The following is a 19,698-nucleotide window of genomic DNA, read 5'->3' as shown; positions in this document are numbered from 1 at the left end:
CCCCCACCCCCCCCCCCCCCCACCCCCCCCCCCCCCCACCCCCCCCCCCCCCCACCCCCCCCCCCCCCCACCCCCCCCCCCCCCCACCCCCCCCCCCCCCCACCCCCCCCCCCCCCCACCCCCCCCCCCCCCCACCCCCCCCCCCCCCCACCCCCCCCCCCCCCCACCCCCCCCCCCCCCCACCCCCCCCCCCCCCCACCCCCCCCCCCCCCCACCCCCCCCCCCCCCCACCCCCCCCCCCCCCCACCCCCCCCCCCCCCCACCCCCCCCCCCCCCCACCCCCCCCCCCCCCCACCCCCCCCCCCCCCCACCCCCCCCCCCCCCCACCCCCCCCCCCCCCCACCCCCCCCCCCCCCCACCCCCCCCCCCCCCCACCCCCCCCCCCCCCCACCCCCCCCCCCCCCCACCCCCCCCCCCCCCCACCCCCCCCCCCCCCCACCCCCCCCCCCCCCCACCCCCCCCCCCCCCCACCCCCCCCCCCCCCCACCCCCCCCCCCCCCCACCCCCCCCCCCCCCCACCCCCCCCCCCCCCCACCCCCCCCCCCCCCCACCCCCCCCCCCCCCCACCCCCCCCCCCCCCCACCCCCCCCCCCCCCCACCCCCCCCCCCCCCCACCCCCCCCCCCCCCCACCCCCCCCCCCCCCCACCCCCCCCCCCCCCCACCCCCCCCCCCCCCCACCCCCCCCCCCCCCCACCCCCCCCCCCCCCCACCCCCCCCCCCCCCCACCCCCCCCCCCCCCCACCCCCCCCCCCCCCCACCCCCCCCCCCCCCCACCCCCCCCCCCCCCCACCCCCCCCCCCCCCCACCCCCCCCCCCCCCCACCCCCCCCCCCCCCCACCCCCCCCCCCCCCCACCCCCCCCCCCCCCCACCCCCCCCCCCCCCCACCCCCCCCCCCCCCCACCCCCCCCCCCCCCCACCCCCCCCCCCCCCCACCCCCCCCCCCCCCCACCCCCCCCCCCCCCCACCCCCCCCCCCCCCCACCCCCCCCCCCCCCCACCCCCCCCCCCCCCCACCCCCCCCCCCCCCCACCCCCCCCCCCCCCCACCCCCCCCCCCCCCCACCCCCCCCCCCCCCCACCCCCCCCCCCCCCCACCCCCCCCCCCCCCCACCCCCCCCCCCCCCCACCCCCCCCCCCCCCCACCCCCCCCCCCCCCCACCCCCCCCCCCCCCCACCCCCCCCCCCCCCCACCCCCCCCCCCCCCCACCCCCCCCCCCCCCCACCCCCCCCCCCCCCCACCCCCCCCCCCCCCCACCCCCCCCCCCCCCCACCCCCCCCCCCCCCCACCCCCCCCCCCCCCCACCCCCCCCCCCCCCCACCCCCCCCCCCCCCCACCCCCCCCCCCCCCCACCCCCCCCCCCCCCCACCCCCCCCCCCCCCCACCCCCCCCCCCCCCCACCCCCCCCCCCCCCCACCCCCCCCCCCCCCCACCCCCCCCCCCCCCCACCCCCCCCCCCCCCCACCCCCCCCCCCCCCCACCCCCCCCCCCCCCCACCCCCCCCCCCCCCCACCCCCCCCCCCCCCCACCCCCCCCCCCCCCCACCCCCCCCCCCCCCCACCCCCCCCCCCCCCCACCCCCCCCCCCCCCCACCCCCCCCCCCCCCCACCCCCCCCCCCCCCCACCCCCCCCCCCCCCCACCCCCCCCCCCCCCCACCCCCCCCCCCCCCCACCCCCCCCCCCCCCCACCCCCCCCCCCCCCCACCCCCCCCCCCCCCCACCCCCCCCCCCCCCCACCCCCCCCCCCCCCCACCCCCCCCCCCCCCCACCCCCCCCCCCCCCCACCCCCCCCCCCCCCCACCCCCCCCCCCCCCCACCCCCCCCCCCCCCCACCCCCCCCCCCCCCCACCCCCCCCCCCCCCCACCCCCCCCCCCCCCCACCCCCCCCCCCCCCCACCCCCCCCCCCCCCCACCCCCCCCCCCCCCCACCCCCCCCCCCCCCCACCCCCCCCCCCCCCCACCCCCCCCCCCCCCCACCCCCCCCCCCCCCCACCCCCCCCCCCCCCCACCCCCCCCCCCCCCCACCCCCCCCCCCCCCCACCCCCCCCCCCCCCCACCCCCCCCCCCCCCCACCCCCCCCCCCCCCCACCCCCCCCCCCCCCCACCCCCCCCCCCCCCCACCCCCCCCCCCCCCCACCCCCCCCCCCCCCCACCCCCCCCCCCCCCCACCCCCCCCCCCCCCCACCCCCCCCCCCCCCCACCCCCCCCCCCCCCCACCCCCCCCCCCCCCCACCCCCCCCCCCCCCCACCCCCCCCCCCCCCCACCCCCCCCCCCCCCCACCCCCCCCCCCCCCCACCCCCCCCCCCCCCCACCCCCCCCCCCCCCCACCCCCCCCCCCCCCCACCCCCCCCCCCCCCCACCCCCCCCCCCCCCCACCCCCCCCCCCCCCCACCCCCCCCCCCCCCCACCCCCCCCCCCCCCCACCCCCCCCCCCCCCCACCCCCCCCCCCCCCCACCCCCCCCCCCCCCCACCCCCCCCCCCCCCCACCCCCCCCCCCCCCCACCCCCCCCCCCCCCCACCCCCCCCCCCCCCCACCCCCCCCCCCCCCCACCCCCCCCCCCCCCCACCCCCCCCCCCCCCCACCCCCCCCCCCCCCCACCCCCCCCCCCCCCCACCCCCCCCCCCCCCCACCCCCCCCCCCCCCCACCCCCCCCCCCCCCCACCCCCCCCCCCCCCCACCCCCCCCCCCCCCCACCCCCCCCCCCCCCCACCCCCCCCCCCCCCCACCCCCCCCCCCCCCCACCCCCCCCCCCCCCCACCCCCCCCCCCCCCCACCCCCCCCCCCCCCCACCCCCCCCCCCCCCCACCCCCCCCCCCCCCCACCCCCCCCCCCCCCCACCCCCCCCCCCCCCCACCCCCCCCCCCCCCCACCCCCCCCCCCCCCCACCCCCCCCCCCCCCCACCCCCCCCCCCCCCCACCCCCCCCCCCCCCCACCCCCCCCCCCCCCCACCCCCCCCCCCCCCCACCCCCCCCCCCCCCCACCCCCCCCCCCCCCCACCCCCCCCCCCCCCCACCCCCCCCCCCCCCCACCCCCCCCCCCCCCCACCCCCCCCCCCCCCCACCCCCCCCCCCCCCCACCCCCCCCCCCCCCCACCCCCCCCCCCCCCCACCCCCCCCCCCCCCCACCCCCCCCCCCCCCCACCCCCCCCCCCCCCCACCCCCCCCCCCCCCCACCCCCCCCCCCCCCCACCCCCCCCCCCCCCCACCCCCCCCCCCCCCCACCCCCCCCCCCCCCCACCCCCCCCCCCCCCCACCCCCCCCCCCCCCCACCCCCCCCCCCCCCCACCCCCCCCCCCCCCCACCCCCCCCCCCCCCCACCCCCCCCCCCCCCCACCCCCCCCCCCCCCCACCCCCCCCCCCCCCCACCCCCCCCCCCCCCCACCCCCCCCCCCCCCCACCCCCCCCCCCCCCCACCCCCCCCCCCCCCCACCCCCCCCCCCCCCCACCCCCCCCCCCCCCCACCCCCCCCCCCCCCCACCCCCCCCCCCCCCCACCCCCCCCCCCCCCCACCCCCCCCCCCCCCCACCCCCCCCCCCCCCCACCCCCCCCCCCCCCCACCCCCCCCCCCCCCCACCCCCCCCCCCCCCCACCCCCCCCCCCCCCCACCCCCCCCCCCCCCCACCCCCCCCCCCCCCCACCCCCCCCCCCCCCCACCCCCCCCCCCCCCCACCCCCCCCCCCCCCCACCCCCCCCCCCCCCCACCCCCCCCCCCCCCCACCCCCCCCCCCCCCCACCCCCCCCCCCCCCCACCCCCCCCCCCCCCCACCCCCCCCCCCCCCCACCCCCCCCCCCCCCCACCCCCCCCCCCCCCCACCCCCCCCCCCCCCCACCCCCCCCCCCCCCCACCCCCCCCCCCCCCCACCCCCCCCCCCCCCCACCCCCCCCCCCCCCCACCCCCCCCCCCCCCCACCCCCCCCCCCCCCCACCCCCCCCCCCCCCCACCCCCCCCCCCCCCCACCCCCCCCCCCCCCCACCCCCCCCCCCCCCCACCCCCCCCCCCCCCCACCCCCCCCCCCCCCCACCCCCCCCCCCCCCCACCCCCCCCCCCCCCCACCCCCCCCCCCCCCCACCCCCCCCCCCCCCCACCCCCCCCCCCCCCCACCCCCCCCCCCCCCCACCCCCCCCCCCCCCCACCCCCCCCCCCCCCCACCCCCCCCCCCCCCCACCCCCCCCCCCCCCCACCCCCCCCCCCCCCCACCCCCCCCCCCCCCCACCCCCCCCCCCCCCCACCCCCCCCCCCCCCCACCCCCCCCCCCCCCCACCCCCCCCCCCCCCCACCCCCCCCCCCCCCCACCCCCCCCCCCCCCCACCCCCCCCCCCCCCCACCCCCCCCCCCCCCCACCCCCCCCCCCCCCCACCCCCCCCCCCCCCCACCCCCCCCCCCCCCCACCCCCCCCCCCCCCCACCCCCCCCCCCCCCCACCCCCCCCCCCCCCCACCCCCCCCCCCCCCCACCCCCCCCCCCCCCCACCCCCCCCCCCCCCCACCCCCCCCCCCCCCCACCCCCCCCCCCCCCCACCCCCCCCCCCCCCCACCCCCCCCCCCCCCCACCCCCCCCCCCCCCCACCCCCCCCCCCCCCCACCCCCCCCCCCCCCCACCCCCCCCCCCCCCCACCCCCCCCCCCCCCCACCCCCCCCCCCCCCCACCCCCCCCCCCCCCCACCCCCCCCCCCCCCCACCCCCCCCCCCCCCCACCCCCCCCCCCCCCCACCCCCCCCCCCCCCCACCCCCCCCCCCCCCCACCCCCCCCCCCCCCCACCCCCCCCCCCCCCCACCCCCCCCCCCCCCCACCCCCCCCCCCCCCCACCCCCCCCCCCCCCCACCCCCCCCCCCCCCCACCCCCCCCCCCCCCCACCCCCCCCCCCCCCCACCCCCCCCCCCCCCCACCCCCCCCCCCCCCCACCCCCCCCCCCCCCCACCCCCCCCCCCCCCCACCCCCCCCCCCCCCCACCCCCCCCCCCCCCCACCCCCCCCCCCCCCCACCCCCCCCCCCCCCCACCCCCCCCCCCCCCCACCCCCCCCCCCCCCCACCCCCCCCCCCCCCCACCCCCCCCCCCCCCCACCCCCCCCCCCCCCCACCCCCCCCCCCCCCCACCCCCCCCCCCCCCCACCCCCCCCCCCCCCCACCCCCCCCCCCCCCCACCCCCCCCCCCCCCCACCCCCCCCCCCCCCCACCCCCCCCCCCCCCCACCCCCCCCCCCCCCCACCCCCCCCCCCCCCCACCCCCCCCCCCCCCCACCCCCCCCCCCCCCCACCCCCCCCCCCCCCCACCCCCCCCCCCCCCCACCCCCCCCCCCCCCCACCCCCCCCCCCCCCCACCCCCCCCCCCCCCCACCCCCCCCCCCCCCCACCCCCCCCCCCCCCCACCCCCCCCCCCCCCCACCCCCCCCCCCCCCCACCCCCCCCCCCCCCCACCCCCCCCCCCCCCCACCCCCCCCCCCCCCCACCCCCCCCCCCCCCCACCCCCCCCCCCCCCCACCCCCCCCCCCCCCCACCCCCCCCCCCCCCCACCCCCCCCCCCCCCCACCCCCCCCCCCCCCCACCCCCCCCCCCCCCCACCCCCCCCCCCCCCCACCCCCCCCCCCCCCCACCCCCCCCCCCCCCCACCCCCCCCCCCCCCCACCCCCCCCCCCCCCCACCCCCCCCCCCCCCCACCCCCCCCCCCCCCCACCCCCCCCCCCCCCCACCCCCCCCCCCCCCCACCCCCCCCCCCCCCCACCCCCCCCCCCCCCCACCCCCCCCCCCCCCCACCCCCCCCCCCCCCCACCCCCCCCCCCCCCCACCCCCCCCCCCCCCCACCCCCCCCCCCCCCCACCCCCCCCCCCCCCCACCCCCCCCCCCCCCCACCCCCCCCCCCCCCCACCCCCCCCCCCCCCCACCCCCCCCCCCCCCCACCCCCCCCCCCCCCCACCCCCCCCCCCCCCCACCCCCCCCCCCCCCCACCCCCCCCCCCCCCCACCCCCCCATGTGTGCGAGCGGGCTTGCGCCCCCAAGCCGCCAGCACTCTTGGCGGCGTGGGGGCGCAAGGAGGCCGTGCGGAAACGGCCAAAGAGGCTCGTAAATTACGAATCATTACTTGATTCCCCTTCCTCTGATTCTTCTATTCCTCAATTTCTGTTGTTTAACTTTACATTTTATCCTCCTTGAAAGATTGTTTTTAACCTGAAAGATGTGGTGGTGGTCTTTATTTAAATCTGTTAAATAAACACAAACAAACGTATGATCCTAAAGCACTCAGAATATTACTACATCTTGTTAATCTCCATTTTTTACCATGTCTGTTAACAGAAAGCTGATTGCTCCTCTTGTGACTCGTCATGGGAAACTCTGGTCCAACTTTTGGGGAGCACTGAGCGCTGATGGATATTATGCTCGATCAGAAGACTACGTGGATATTGTCCAAGGAAACAGAGTGTAAGTTTATCTTATGTTGCTTAGTCATTTCCATGTCCAAATAGATGTTTGCAAGAAAACTAGTTCTTTTTTGCTTCGCTAAATATGAATGCTGTAGGTTTCAGTTCTTACTGCAGTCTTTATGCAATGTCTGATGCTGCTTCACCAAATCCCCAACCCTCAGGAGCAGATGGGATGGGGTTTTAGAATGCTGACAAAAGAAAGGGTGGACACTAAGGATCCCTTTTGTTCTGCCAGAGAAGTCTGCTTCTGGCCCAGTGTACCCTGCATATATTTTTGATGATAGTATTTTCTGTGCTGAATTTCTTTATTAACACGTCTTCAGCACTTCCAGAATCATTTAACCCTCTTTCCTCTGTACATGCAATATGAGAGTACCTGTACCTGAAAATTCATGTATAGTGAAAAGAAGCAAGAAGACACAATGTTTACAAGACTTGTGCTTGAAATTTCATTTTTTGTCTGTGGCATAAGTAGTTTCCCTGTGGCATAAGTAGTTTTAAGTAACTGGAAACGCATATGGTTTTTAACTAAATAAAAATGGTACAAAATATTACAAAAGAGAACGGGTTTACTTTTGCCTGGTATTTCAGCTATTTAGCATTGAATAAGTATCATTTTTACATCTTTTTGTGATCGACATCTGAGAAACAGGGATCTTTAAGCAGAAAACTATCTTCTATGCTATTGTTTGAGTCATGTAAATAGCTATTAAAAATGGTAAAGGTAGTCCGCTGTACAAGCCTCAAGTCATTACTGATGCATTGGGGTGACATCACATCATAATGTTTACTAGGCAAACTATGTTTATCGGGTGGTTTGCCATTTTCTTCCCCATTCATCTACACTTTACTCCCAGCAAGTTGGGTACTCATTTTACTGACCTCAGAAGGATGGAAGGCTGAGTCAACCTTGAACCAGGTACCTGAAACTGATTTCCATCAGGATCAAATTCAGGTCTTGAGTAAAGCTTTTGACTGCAGTACTGCAGCTTACCACTCTATTGCACAGGGCTCTTGGTAAATAACTCTACCTTAGTGTTAAAAGTAATTTTAGAATTTTTTAAAATATTTGTCTTTCTCCAAATGGAAATGTGTCTGAATATCCCACAATAAATAGATTAGTATCCTTGGAAAAGTATTGCATTTAACTTCTACAAAGTGCACCATAAAGACCTTATTCTGTATGATTCTCCATAAGGTATATTGAAAACTGGCAATACTCTTGTTTTATTTCAGGAGACAATTAGTACTGTAACAAACAAATTGTTTTCAGTAATATGAGCTCTGTTTTCATGTTAAGGGCAAAATTAATTGATCTTTATTAGAATATTTGAAACTATCTTTGTGCTTTGCCAGTTTTAAAAAACTATGAAACTTAAAATGTCATTACTAACATCACCCTCAGCTTCATTTTGTATTTTTTTTCATAGAGGTATATGGAATGTTCCTTATGTAGCTAATATATACCTGATCAAAGGAGAGACACTCAGATCGGAGATGAAAGAGCAAAATTATTTTGCACGTGATAGATTGGATCCTGATATGGCCCTCTGCAGAAATGCCAGGGAACTGGTAAGATGCATGGGATATAGCTGCTTTGAAAATGACTTATAACCTGTATATGTTTCCACTCAAAAGTACTAGCCAATTTTTAATCTTTTCAGAAGGCAAATGAATTCAGAATAGAAATGAATTCAGAAAAGAAATTGGATTCTTGAGCATACTGAAAATTAGTAACTATTATACTTCTGAATTCTACTTCTGAATTCAAAATTAATTTTTATAATGTGAACTCTTTAGTACTGGTTTCATATGGTAATTTTGACATAGCACAAATATTCCATTTTTGGCTTTGCCCTGTATTAATAACAGATGCAAAATGCTACAAATTGTACGAATGATACAAAAGCAATGATGCCAATATAATTACCATTTTCAGGTTGACTTTTTTCAAGGGTACAAATGATTAAATTTTGTTATTTCAAGGCAGATGAAATTTGCTAGCAGGAACAGTGCTCCTTGTTAACAACACTTTCCAAATGGTAGCATTATGAGACTTATTATGAATATCATACCAATACAAATGTAAATCTGTATTTGTACTGATATTTACACCAGAGCAGAAACAAATGACAGACAGTTTGGTGGTTTGAAAGCATTTGAGGTACTGAATTGAATAAAGAAGAGTTAGCAAGTGTTAAAGGTTATTCCTTCATTTTGTGCAGGCGCATGACTTCTTTTGTCTGTCCTCATTTTACAGAACAAGCCCAATCAACATTCTCTTGTTCTCAGGCTTCCTTCGCATCAGTTATTCCAATCTGTGCTTACCATGTGCTCGTGTTCGACTAATTTGACTTGGTAGCTCATCAGAAAAATGCCTTCTTTTTTCTCAGTCTCATGCTGTGAAGAAGCCTGGTATGAGCTGGTTTGTTCCCCCTCCCCTTCCTGTACTGCTGCAGATAAGAGGCTGATGGATCAGACTTTTAACCTGTACATGATAAGCTTTGCTTGGAGCTGCATGCTGCTCACAGAGGCTCTTTCAGAATCCCAGCTTTTGATTAAAGGATGTTGTTTATCTAACATGGCACTGGAAACCCCAATCATTCTAACAATGTGAAAAAGCGTAAGGAAAGGTCAACTGATGTGGTCTTCTTCTTCATTTTAGACTGTACAAAGGGAAAAAGACTCCCCTTCAGCGGAAACATTCCATATGCTCAGCCCCCCAAAGGTTTTGATCTCTTTTGTTTTTATTCATTAGTGGGTTTTTTCCCATTTACTACAGTCCAAAAGTACTTTCCTAAGGGAAGATTCTTCCCTTCTCTTGGTTTTCCCTGGCAGTGTTTTTGTGAGATTTAATCATACATATCAGTTTGCTTTTTTTCAGGTAGCCATGTAAAAATAGTTTGAAAAAATGGTCTACAATTTTTAAAAGTCAGCATCTGTGTACTATAGTGTACTATAGCATGCATAAAAGAACAATGAAATGGATAACATAATTCCAACATCTAATAGCCAAGGGCTAGCCCTTATGCGGCAAGGAATATTCACACAATAGAGCAAGGCACAACTATGACATATAGGCCCTTTCTGCACGGGCCAATAACGACGCCCTGGGGATGGCAAAAATGCCATCCCCAGCGAGCTGTTCGCACAGGCGGTGCTGCCAAAATGCAGCAGCGCCGACCTGGCTCCCTTCCCCCTCCCCCAGGGCGGCCTCAGGCCGCCTCCAAAAACCTCCCTCCTGGAGGGAGGTTTTTGGCACAACAGCGCATTCCCGGCGGCACGGTGCGAACGGCACCGCCAGGAATGCGCTGTTGTCCCCGTCCCTCTCCCACTCACCTAAATTACGCCTCCAGTCGGCCTGCACAGCCCTCCGAAGGCCACTCCCTCGCTGTCCTCCGGCCTGGAGGTGGGAGGGTGGCGATGGTAATCTCTGGAGGCCAGGAGGGAGACCAAGGCAAGCTGGAGAAATGGGGAAGAAGCCGGTCGGCCGGGAACCTTGGCTCCGCGGCGATGTCATCCCAGCCAGTAGATTACGCCGACCCAACCCCTTCCACCTCCATGCAGAAGGGGCCAGAGATTCTGAAAATCTGGGAAAACTCCAATCAGTTAGTCATTTATTATAGTCATAGATCAAGGAGTCAAACATTCATAAACCTGGGGAAACTCCTATGATTCAGAATAGGCTTAGTTGTATTTTTTATAAATAATTTGAGGGTACAAGTCAATAGTGGCATCTGCAGTAAAACCCTACCACAGTTCAGGCAGCAGGACATGTGAAAGTAGAATGTAACCACCAGAAGCGAGCAAAGAAGGGCAGCCATCTTCAGGTTGGCTTCTCTTGCCCAACTTTTCTTTCCCTTTCCACACTGGCATTTTCTTGCCTCCCGTAGTTCATGCCTAATAAAGGTTTACTGTACTGTACTGCTTCTCCTCCCTTGCTTCACCAGTGAGTTGGAAAGGTAGATGGGCCAGAAGAAGGAGGGAAATTAAATAGATGTTTGAGGGTATTCAGTGTGCAGGAAGTTTTAAAATTTATTTTCATTTATTTAAAAAATTATACATCACTTTCTAGCATTTAAAATGGTTTCATATACCATCAAAATACAGAAAATCACAATATGAACACAGTTAAAAACACTATGCAGTTGGTTTAAAAAAATAGGTTCGCCCAGCAAAAAGCTACACGGGTTTTTTTTAAGTATTTCAACTCATCTGACATGAAAAAAGATAAGTTGTCCTCTTTATTTCTTAAGGAAAATTATCATATGAAATAAGAGTAGCCACAAAGGAAGCCTACGCTTTCACTGCTGATGTTCTCATCTGATACTGGCTCAGTGAAAGCGTCAATGTTCTGTTCTGAGTGAAAACAATTTTGAACTATGTTGGATTTATGTGTGTGTGTGGGGGGGGGGAGGAGGAGTCTTTCAAGATGTCATCTAATTACCACAGAGTGATTAGCCCCATGCTTATTATCAACTTTGCTCCACATTCCATTATGAAACTAGAAGTAACCATATCTTGAGGATCCCAAAATTTCAGCCATTATTAATAAGTGGCCACTGTACTCTGGTACAATGCGAAAATTCCATGAGTTTAACTGAAACTTATGCTCAAGTTTCACTTAAAGAGGTGGGGGTTAGGCAGCTTAGAGGATTGGTACTCAAGGCTAAACGTCAGAAATACTTGGGAAATTGTACCAATAAACTCTTTATTTAGCTGTCTCACTTTTATTTTTTGTTTTAGATGCAACATTTATAGGGCAGTTAATAATGGAGCATAAAACTGACAGAACCATTCTACATGTATGGGAGAAGATTTTAACAACTGGCTAGCTGAGGAAGCCAGAACACTGAAAGCTACATTTCAAATTGGACTTTATTTCCTAAAGATAAGAGTTGGGGGGGAGCCTTGCAATAGATTACCAAATTTAGTGATATCTCTCTTCCAGTCACCAGGTGAAGAAAGCATCAGAATATAGATGCCTTAGTAAAATAAAACATAATGGGCTTTTAAGTGGTTATATCTGGATGCAGTTCAATGGATTACTGAAGCCAGGTTCAGGGAGCAGCAGTGGCGTAGGAGGTTAAGAGCTCATGTATCTAATCTGGAGGAACCGGGCTTGATTCTCCGCTCTGCTGCCTGAGCTGTAGAGGCTTATCTGGGGAATTCAGATTAGCCTGTACGCTCCCACACATGCCAGCTGGGTGACCTTGGGCTAGTCACAGCTTCTCAGAGCTCTTTCAGCCCCACCTACCTCACAGGGTGTTGTTGTGAGGGGAGAAGGGCAAGGAGATTGTAAGCCGCTTTGAGTCTCCTGCAGGAGAGAAAGGGGGGAAATAAATCCAAACTCTTCTTCTCTTCTTATATAAGGATTATTTGCTACTCTCTTCCTAAGGTTCATTCATGCACCAATTATCTTACTTAATCAAAACTAGAATTCAAGGAAGAATTGGTTGTGACTTTCCTTCATTCCATATAAGAAATTGTGTCTAAAGCAGAGGCACAATTTTAAATACACACACTATTGGAAATGTGATTTACCACAGCATTTCCCCAGTTCCCCAGTATTATGTGGATGTAATTCCACTGAAAATAATGGAGCATAAAACTGGATGTTGGTGTGGTGTATTTTAATAGCAATGCTACATAAACACTTTTTCTGCAAAGTTTGACAGTGCTTTTTTGATGCAACTTGCGTATATAAATTTAATAAGAGCTAATGATTCAGCATATGCTTAATGTGTGTTTATGTACGTATTAGAACATGTTGTCTAGACCATAAAGATTTGCACCCAGCCATAAAGATTTGAGCAAGTCTGTGGTGTGCATGCAATGTGGTGTGAGGTAGCATTTTACATATTCTGTATGAAGCACTCGGGGACCTTCTCAACAGCAGCTGTCCTGGGTGACAGCAGCCACAAACCCAAAATCCAAACAGCAAGTGTTTCATAGAAGTTCCTATTATCATGTGTTTAAAGCGACTATCGCTAGGTTCTGTGTAATGATTCATGTCCCTACACCTTATCCCATGCTGATTCTACCAGCTGTATATTTGGATTATCTGGGCTGTCCTAATAGATGCCTGCCTTCCAGGTGGCTGGGATGTCAGTATGCCATTCACCCTTGATTTGGAAATGCAGAACTGGGTCATGATGAATAGAAATGCATTGATAATTGGAAACTTGGAAAAATTAGTCTGAAAACAATGTTACAGTCTTTGCTAAACTGATATAAAATTTTGAATATCTTGCCATCTCACCATACTCGTAAAAGTGAAAGTTTAAGGAGTAAATGCCGCTATTACAGGTCTGCTCACCATAGGAACTACTAGGAAAGGGATAGTCTGTAGTATTCTGACACAGACCTCTTTTGCTTCTAGTATTGTAATCTTTAATATTTGTACGAAAGTTCGGTCTGAACACAAATGCTTCCTTTTGCATATTCTGTACGAAGAGTAGGACTGTTGCCATTAATAAAAAGAAACGTGTAACAATCATGTTCTGCTAGCTTTCCTGGTATTAAATGGGAAATTGCCCTAGAGAGCAGTTCCTTCGGAGTAAGGTCCTATTTATGGTTGATTGATGCTGATAAATCACACTCTTTTAGTTAATGTTGAGGCCTCTGCCAGACTTTTGCAGATGCCCTATCATGATGTCTGCTGTGAATGCATGCCTGAAGAGGGACAAAATCTAGGCTACTGCAAGTAGGTACTGGATACAGACATATTCAGGAGTCCCCTCCCATCATCAGTACATGCACAGAGAATAAAACAGCCTCTGCATATCCTAATCAATGTCTACTTACTGCAGATTCAGGATTAGTTGGGTTAGTGTCATTTCTCTAAATCCTAACCAACAAGCCCAGAAAGTTTGAAGCTCAGGAATACTCATAATGCAATTTGAATAGAGTTACATTTTAATAATGGCATGGAACTAAAATTTAGATATCAATGCACTTGAATGGCCAATCATTAGATAACATAGCCCCTTCACTGTTCCCAGATTCTGAATATAGTCACTAACATACAAATGTCTTTGTCTGGTAATAGGGTGTTTTTATGTACATCACTAACAGACATGAATTTGGGCGACTTTTATCAACTGCCAACTTCAATACTTCTCACTACAACAATGACCTCTGGCAGATCTTTGAAAATCCTGTGGTAAGTATTAAAACATGCAATAAATTTCATTTGTAGTGGGGCCTTCTTTTAAGGCAACAGATAATAGTTTTTTTTAAAAAAAATGTGAGGCTTCTGTGGTTTAGTTTTCAGACTAAATATTGAAAAATATTCTGTTTTGTAAGCATTTCAGAATCTCTTTGAAATATTAATAATCATACTTTTCTTCAAAACATTGTTTTCAGGAATGGAAGGAAACATATATAAATGCTAATTATTCAAAGATCTTCACTGAAAATATAGTGGAACAGGTATGTAGAAGTACTTATTGACAAAAGTATTAAAGATGGACAGCATGACATTGAAAAGCTGTGACAGAAAGTTATCGTCTTCCCCTCCCCCCACTTGTGAACTTCAAAGAAAGAAGTGTTTAGCTGGTCCGTGTGAGAAACAGGATATTGAATTAGATGGAATGCTGGACTCAGCAACATTTGTGGTTTCTATGGAAGCCTACTCTTGTGGCTCTCTGGCCCTTTCCGCACGGGCCAATAACGACGCCCTAGAGGATGGCAAAGCATAGTCCCCAGGGGGGAAGGCTGTTTGCACAGGCGGCGCTGCCAAATCGCAGCAGCACCGACCTGGCTCCCTTCCCCCTCCCCCAGGGCGGCCTCAGGCCACCTCCAAAAACCTCCCTCCTGGAGGGAGGTTTTTTGGAATACAGCGCATTCCCGGCCCGGTTTACCCAGTGCGAGCGGCACACGCCCGGGAAGTCTCCCGTCCTTCCCCACTCACCCTGCGTTGCGTCCAGCCGCCCTGCTGGCCTCTGAAGGCCCTCCCTCGCTGTCCTCTCACCTGGAGGTCCGAGGAGGGGCAAGCGTGTCGCCGAATCTACGGAGAGCCAGCAGAGGCGAAGCGGCAGCGAGGTGAATGAAGGATGAATGTAAGAGAAGCGAGAGTGCGGCCGGGCAACCTTGGCGGCTCCAGCGGCATGCCACGTCGTCCCAGCCGGTTCCCAGCGTCGTCGGGTCGGCGTTCATTACGCCGACCCAAGCCCTTCTGCCTCTTTGCAGAAAGGGCCTTTGTGTCACCGCAGCCAGTTTGAATAGATTTTCATGGCATGCCTATCTACACTATGTGTCTTCTCAGCAAAGGAAGTCTGATCCAAATCTTTGGGACTAGTATAGCCCTTGGGCAGCTGCTTGAACAGTTCACATCATTGTGCCAGTCAAATTACTGGAAAGAAAAGTTTTCTTTTTTTCCAATATGGGAACAGTGGAAAAAGAAATAGATATATGACATAGTGTGGATGCTTGCAAGATGTGATAGGAAACTACTCCGCATTGACTGACCCTAGAAGCCACTGAAATGGTTTCTTCTTTCAGATAATTAGAGATTTCATATAACTTCTTTCTTAAGTGCTGTCTAAATGCATTTTACAGAATAACCAGCTCATCACTATTTTTTATGCTCTGTGACTAAGAGGGAACAATGCTTTTGCCTGAGCTGATAACCAAAGCAGTAACAGCAAATGGAAAGCTATATTTTCTCATTTCCAAGAAAGACTATCATAAGTGAAATGTCAGCATGGCTCCAGAAGGATATAAATATCTATTAGTACCTCACTATTTGCTGTAGTACCATCACTCTTGTATGTCCCCACTATCAGCCATGGAAAAATGGAATAAAAATATAATCATGTTAAGATAACAACCTTTGTTTACAAGCTAAGATCACAAGTTAGCAGGATACTGGAGTAGATAGACCACTGGTCTGATCCAGCATGGCTCTTCTTGTGTATTTATGTCCTTAAGTTCAAGTTCAACAGACAGTGTTTATTAATTCAAGAACTGATCATTGTTGGGCCAACAATTATATCTGTGGAGATATAACAAAATTCTGAAGTGCAACTGAAAAGTTTTCTGGCACTTATATCAAGTACAGCACAAAGTGTTAATGCAACAACATTTTTTTATATGTTTCCCACTTGTAGCCATGCCCAGATGTGTTTTGGTTCCCCATATTTTCTGAGACAGCCTGTGATGAACTGGTAGAGGAAATGGAACATTGTGGAGAATGGTCTGGTGGCAAACATCATGTAAGCATTGCTATTTTTAAAAAGTTTATTTAAATCATATTTTCAATGATGTTGTTAAAAGGCAGGCAAAACTGTGATAATGATCTTAACCTAATCTGTGCATGCAGCATATAGTTTCTGAGAGTGGCTGTGTGGGTCATACATGGGTTCCTGTTCCAGGTAATGACCAGAATTCTGCAGCATGTATGCATCTATAACAGGGCTGGAATGGAACTGGAGAGACTAGAAGGGCTTTGTCTTCTGTGTGCCCTCTGTGATAGATGCAAAGGGATGTTCCTATACTGATAGAAGCTAATCTGGTAGAATACATAGGGAAATTATATGCAAAATAAACAATGTGACATATATATATGTACATATATCTTTTAAGGATAGCCGTATTGCTGGAGGATATGAAAATGTTCCGACTGATGACATTCACATGAAGCAAATTGGGCTAGAGAAGGAATGGCTGCATTTTATTAGAGAATTCATTGCTCCAGTAACTCTGAAAGTATTTGCTGGCTACTATACAAAGGTAGGTTAAAGTTGTTAACATCTCAGTAAAGGAGTCAATCCAGTGAAGTGCTGATGCTGCACCAACCTATTATGCTGATTTTCCATTGCACACAGGTTTCCCCCCTCCCGAACTCACTGTGCCACAGTACTCCAAATGCAGCCTGATCCATGTACTGTGGAATTATGACATCTTGCAATATGGAATGTAGAACTCTGCATTTATCCTTGTTAAATTGCATCTTGTTTACATCTGCTCACTTTTCCAGTGTGTTCAGATCTTGTTGAATTCTGTTAGTATTTCCTGCCTCTCTTGCTGCAGCCTAGTGCTAGGAATAATCTGGAGGCCTAGAGTAGGAGGGGAATCAGAGAAAATTCCCCTGCCCTGCATACACACCAAAAGTGTTCTTCTGAGGGCAGAAACAGCTATTGGATACAAGCCAGCATTTCTTTGATCTCAAAGGAAACATTAAGAGAGAGTTGATATAAAATTATCCACTCATGATGATAATTTGTTTTCAAAAATTCTATCATTTCCTTCCAGGGCTATGCCTTGCTAAATTTTGTTGTAAAATACACTACTGATAGACAGCGATCCCTCAGACCTCATCATGATGCATCAACATTTACTATCAACATTGCTCTCAACAAAATAGGAGAGGATTTTCAGGTAAGTTTGTAGTGTGTTTAGTTACAACTATTCTTTTGATCTTTGTGATTAATTTCCACTAAAACATTTCTTACAGATATGTACAAGAGACCCACTAAAATGGCAGAATAGAATTTGAAACAATAAACATAATTATCACTAGAAACTTATTCAGGGAGGGATAAGGAGGAGGCGGGACTGAATAATACTAGGGGAAACATGGTGGGCATCAGCCAATGGCATGATCACATCAGGGGAAACCTGGAAGTGATGTCAAACCTTTAGGAATTGGCCAGAATGCTAGGTAAAACCAGAGTTTTGGCCCATTCCTAGAGATGTATGATATCACATCCAGGTTTTCCTGGATATGATGTCATGTAAACAGGCATTTTTTGTAAAAAAAAAAAATGTTTTTTAGCCTAAGGGAGAGGAATGGGAACCATGGAACTCAGTCAGAATCCAGTGGGTTCAATTAAGTATCTGGTTAATTTTTTTAAATTTAACCCTGCACCTAAAACCAAAGTGTTCAAGCATCTGGTGGATAGTTGAGCAGAGAACATTCTGTATGTGAGGAACAGTTTTTAAAAGGCCTTCTCTCTAGTAGCTGAGGGGCTATATGGCATATCTTGTGAGTAAAATTGCTTTGAGCTTAGAGGATCTTCAATCACTTATGACTCATTAGAATTATTTATTAATTTGGCATTTTAACCTGCTTTTTTCCACTTAATATGGTCTCAAAAAAGCTTAAGGTCAAAAGCAACAGCAGAAAAAACATCAATACCATAAACAAATCCAGTTCAGCTGACTAACCTATGGGGGAAGTACAGACCAAATGGTGTAGCTCTGGCCCTGATTATAACAATCTCTTGCCAAGCAGGGGGACAATGCGGTTTGCAAAATGTCTATGCCATTTTCAGAACTGCCATTGAAGACTGGAGAGACCTACATCCAAACGGATAAAGAAATCTCAAATATGGCAAATTAAGATGGGATATTGTCCAATCCCCCCTTATATTATCCAGGCTATCATGCTTGGTCTAGAATGGAATTGGAGTTCTGATTAAGTCTGTCATCTTCAAAACACCTAACATTGCAGAATCTCAGTTTCTAATTATTTCCATGGGACAACTTGAAGATTGCAGTCTAAAACGTGTGTTTTTTTAAATTCTCTTTTAGGGAGGTGGATGTAAATTTCTGAGATACAACTGTTCAATTGAGTCCCCTAGGAAAGGATGGAGTTTCATGCATCCAGGAAGACTTACTCATTTACATGAAGGACTTCCCATTCTGAATGGAACAAGATACATTGCAATATCATTTATTGACCCATAACTTTATTTCCTTGGCTCCTTAAAAGACAACGTTTGACTCCCAATGACAAACTCTTATTTATTCTTCTCCCAGAAGATGGTGACAAAAGAAGCTTCTTCTAGAGAAAGCTGCTTTACTTTGGGCTAACATATTGGGGACACAGTTTTACAGAGTTGTTGGAAATCTTCAAGCATCTGCTCTGAGCCTTGATTCACGAAATAAAAAAGAAATGTTCAAATTTTCTCATTAGCTGCCTTTAAGAAGACTTTTTGTGAGCATTTCCAGTTCATAGATAAACACAAATAATTGGTGCAAATATATGTGGTTTCTTCAGGTACTAAAAATGAGTCTGAAAGAAGAAATATTCCAGAATGGAACTCCCTTTGATTCACCAAGTGTCCTTTGGTCAGTCTGAGCTGTTAAGAAAATAACTTTTTGCTCCAAATCAGCTCTGGCCATCCAGTCTCTCTCTCCCAAATCTTGCTAAACCCTAATACCAGCATGTCTTGAAAACCAAATTTTCTACTCTTATTTATCACTACTTGAATTTTTTTTATCAGGAAATCAATAAATAGATGAAGTTGCTCTTCTCACATTTTGCGGGTTTTGACTTGCTTTTGTTATTAAGGGATCCATTTTAAATAATCCCTGATGTGCCTACTGTTTGTAATTTAAAGGTTACACTTGAAATAAATGCTGAAATAATGAAACCTGAGGTGCTCAAATGCACTTTTTAAAAAGCCTGATAGAAAATAAAGTAATCTTAAGTTAAGAAGGGCTTTTATTGTGTCTGCTTTATACTGCATTTGATCTCTGTTTTGTAAACAGAGAATCCTAGTTTTTTATTTTGTTTTTGTTAAGTGTGATGTTTTTAAGTGTGTATGTAAATTAATGAATGCTTTAAATTTTTCAATCCTACTGGCAGGTTTCAGCAATAAAGCCATTTCTCTTGTGTACATTTTGTTGCTTCACTTTGGAAAAACTGGGGAAAATTTTCCGGAAAATATGGAATTTATGATGCTTCTTGGCCATTGAATTTCTACAGGTAATCTAATTATATAGATCCCTTCTTAATGGTCACCCCTGGAATCATCACAAATTATGGAAATTGCTATATGGCCTTAAATGTGAATTAACTTTTTGGAATTAACTGATTCCTATTGTTTCAGCTTGATGCTGACCATAAGACTTATTGTCTGATGTATTTTGTTTTCCAGCAACAGCATAACATGACAGTTCTCTTACAAAACTCATAAGGCTGGGGTGATTTTATCCATTTAAAGGATTTATGTACCTGCCTTTTTCCCAGTCAGCAGAGACCCAAGGACAGGTTAGGAAGAGAAAATCCTCTAAAAAGTTCAAAGAATTATTAATACTAAAAGGAATAACAATCATAAAAACTACAATGTATCGTGCCAACTTAATCAATACATTAAAAATCCAGACATAATATAAGTGCTTAATATGTATCCATGATTAACGGATCAAAAAAGTCCTCATCAAAAAATTCAGTTTTGCACACCTTGTGAAACTGGATCAGAGTCAAACACCTCCTAAGTTTTCTGGGAAATTCCATGAATGGACAGCAGGAAATGGCATGAAAAGTGGA

At 55.8% G+C, this 19,698-nt stretch overlaps 1 protein-coding gene across 1 annotated transcript; it reads left to right on the top strand.

Annotated features, from left to right (window-relative positions):
- The first annotated feature begins 6,274 nt into the window (after positions 1–6,274).
- On the top strand, positions 6,275–19,045 carry LOC125438479 (procollagen-lysine,2-oxoglutarate 5-dioxygenase 2-like). The gene is made up of 9 exons (XM_048506917.1): positions 6,275–6,414; positions 7,847–7,988; positions 9,082–9,144; positions 13,468–13,581; positions 13,785–13,850; positions 15,530–15,634; positions 16,005–16,151; positions 16,674–16,799; positions 17,955–19,045. The coding sequence occupies exons 1-9, from the start codon at positions 6,275–6,277 to the stop codon at positions 18,108–18,110; spliced, it is 1,059 nt and encodes a 352-aa protein (XP_048362874.1). The 3' UTR covers positions 18,111–19,045.
- Positions 19,046–19,698: the final 653 nt, after the last annotated feature.

The sequence above is a fragment of the Sphaerodactylus townsendi genome, linkage group LG08 (genome assembly GCF_021028975.2).
Source record: "Sphaerodactylus townsendi isolate TG3544 linkage group LG08, MPM_Stown_v2.3, whole genome shotgun sequence".
Lineage (NCBI taxonomy): Eukaryota > Metazoa > Chordata > Lepidosauria > Squamata > Sphaerodactylidae > Sphaerodactylus > Sphaerodactylus townsendi.
The sequence above is the reverse complement of the archived record's forward strand: the minus strand, read 5'-3'. Positions and strand labels throughout refer to the sequence as shown.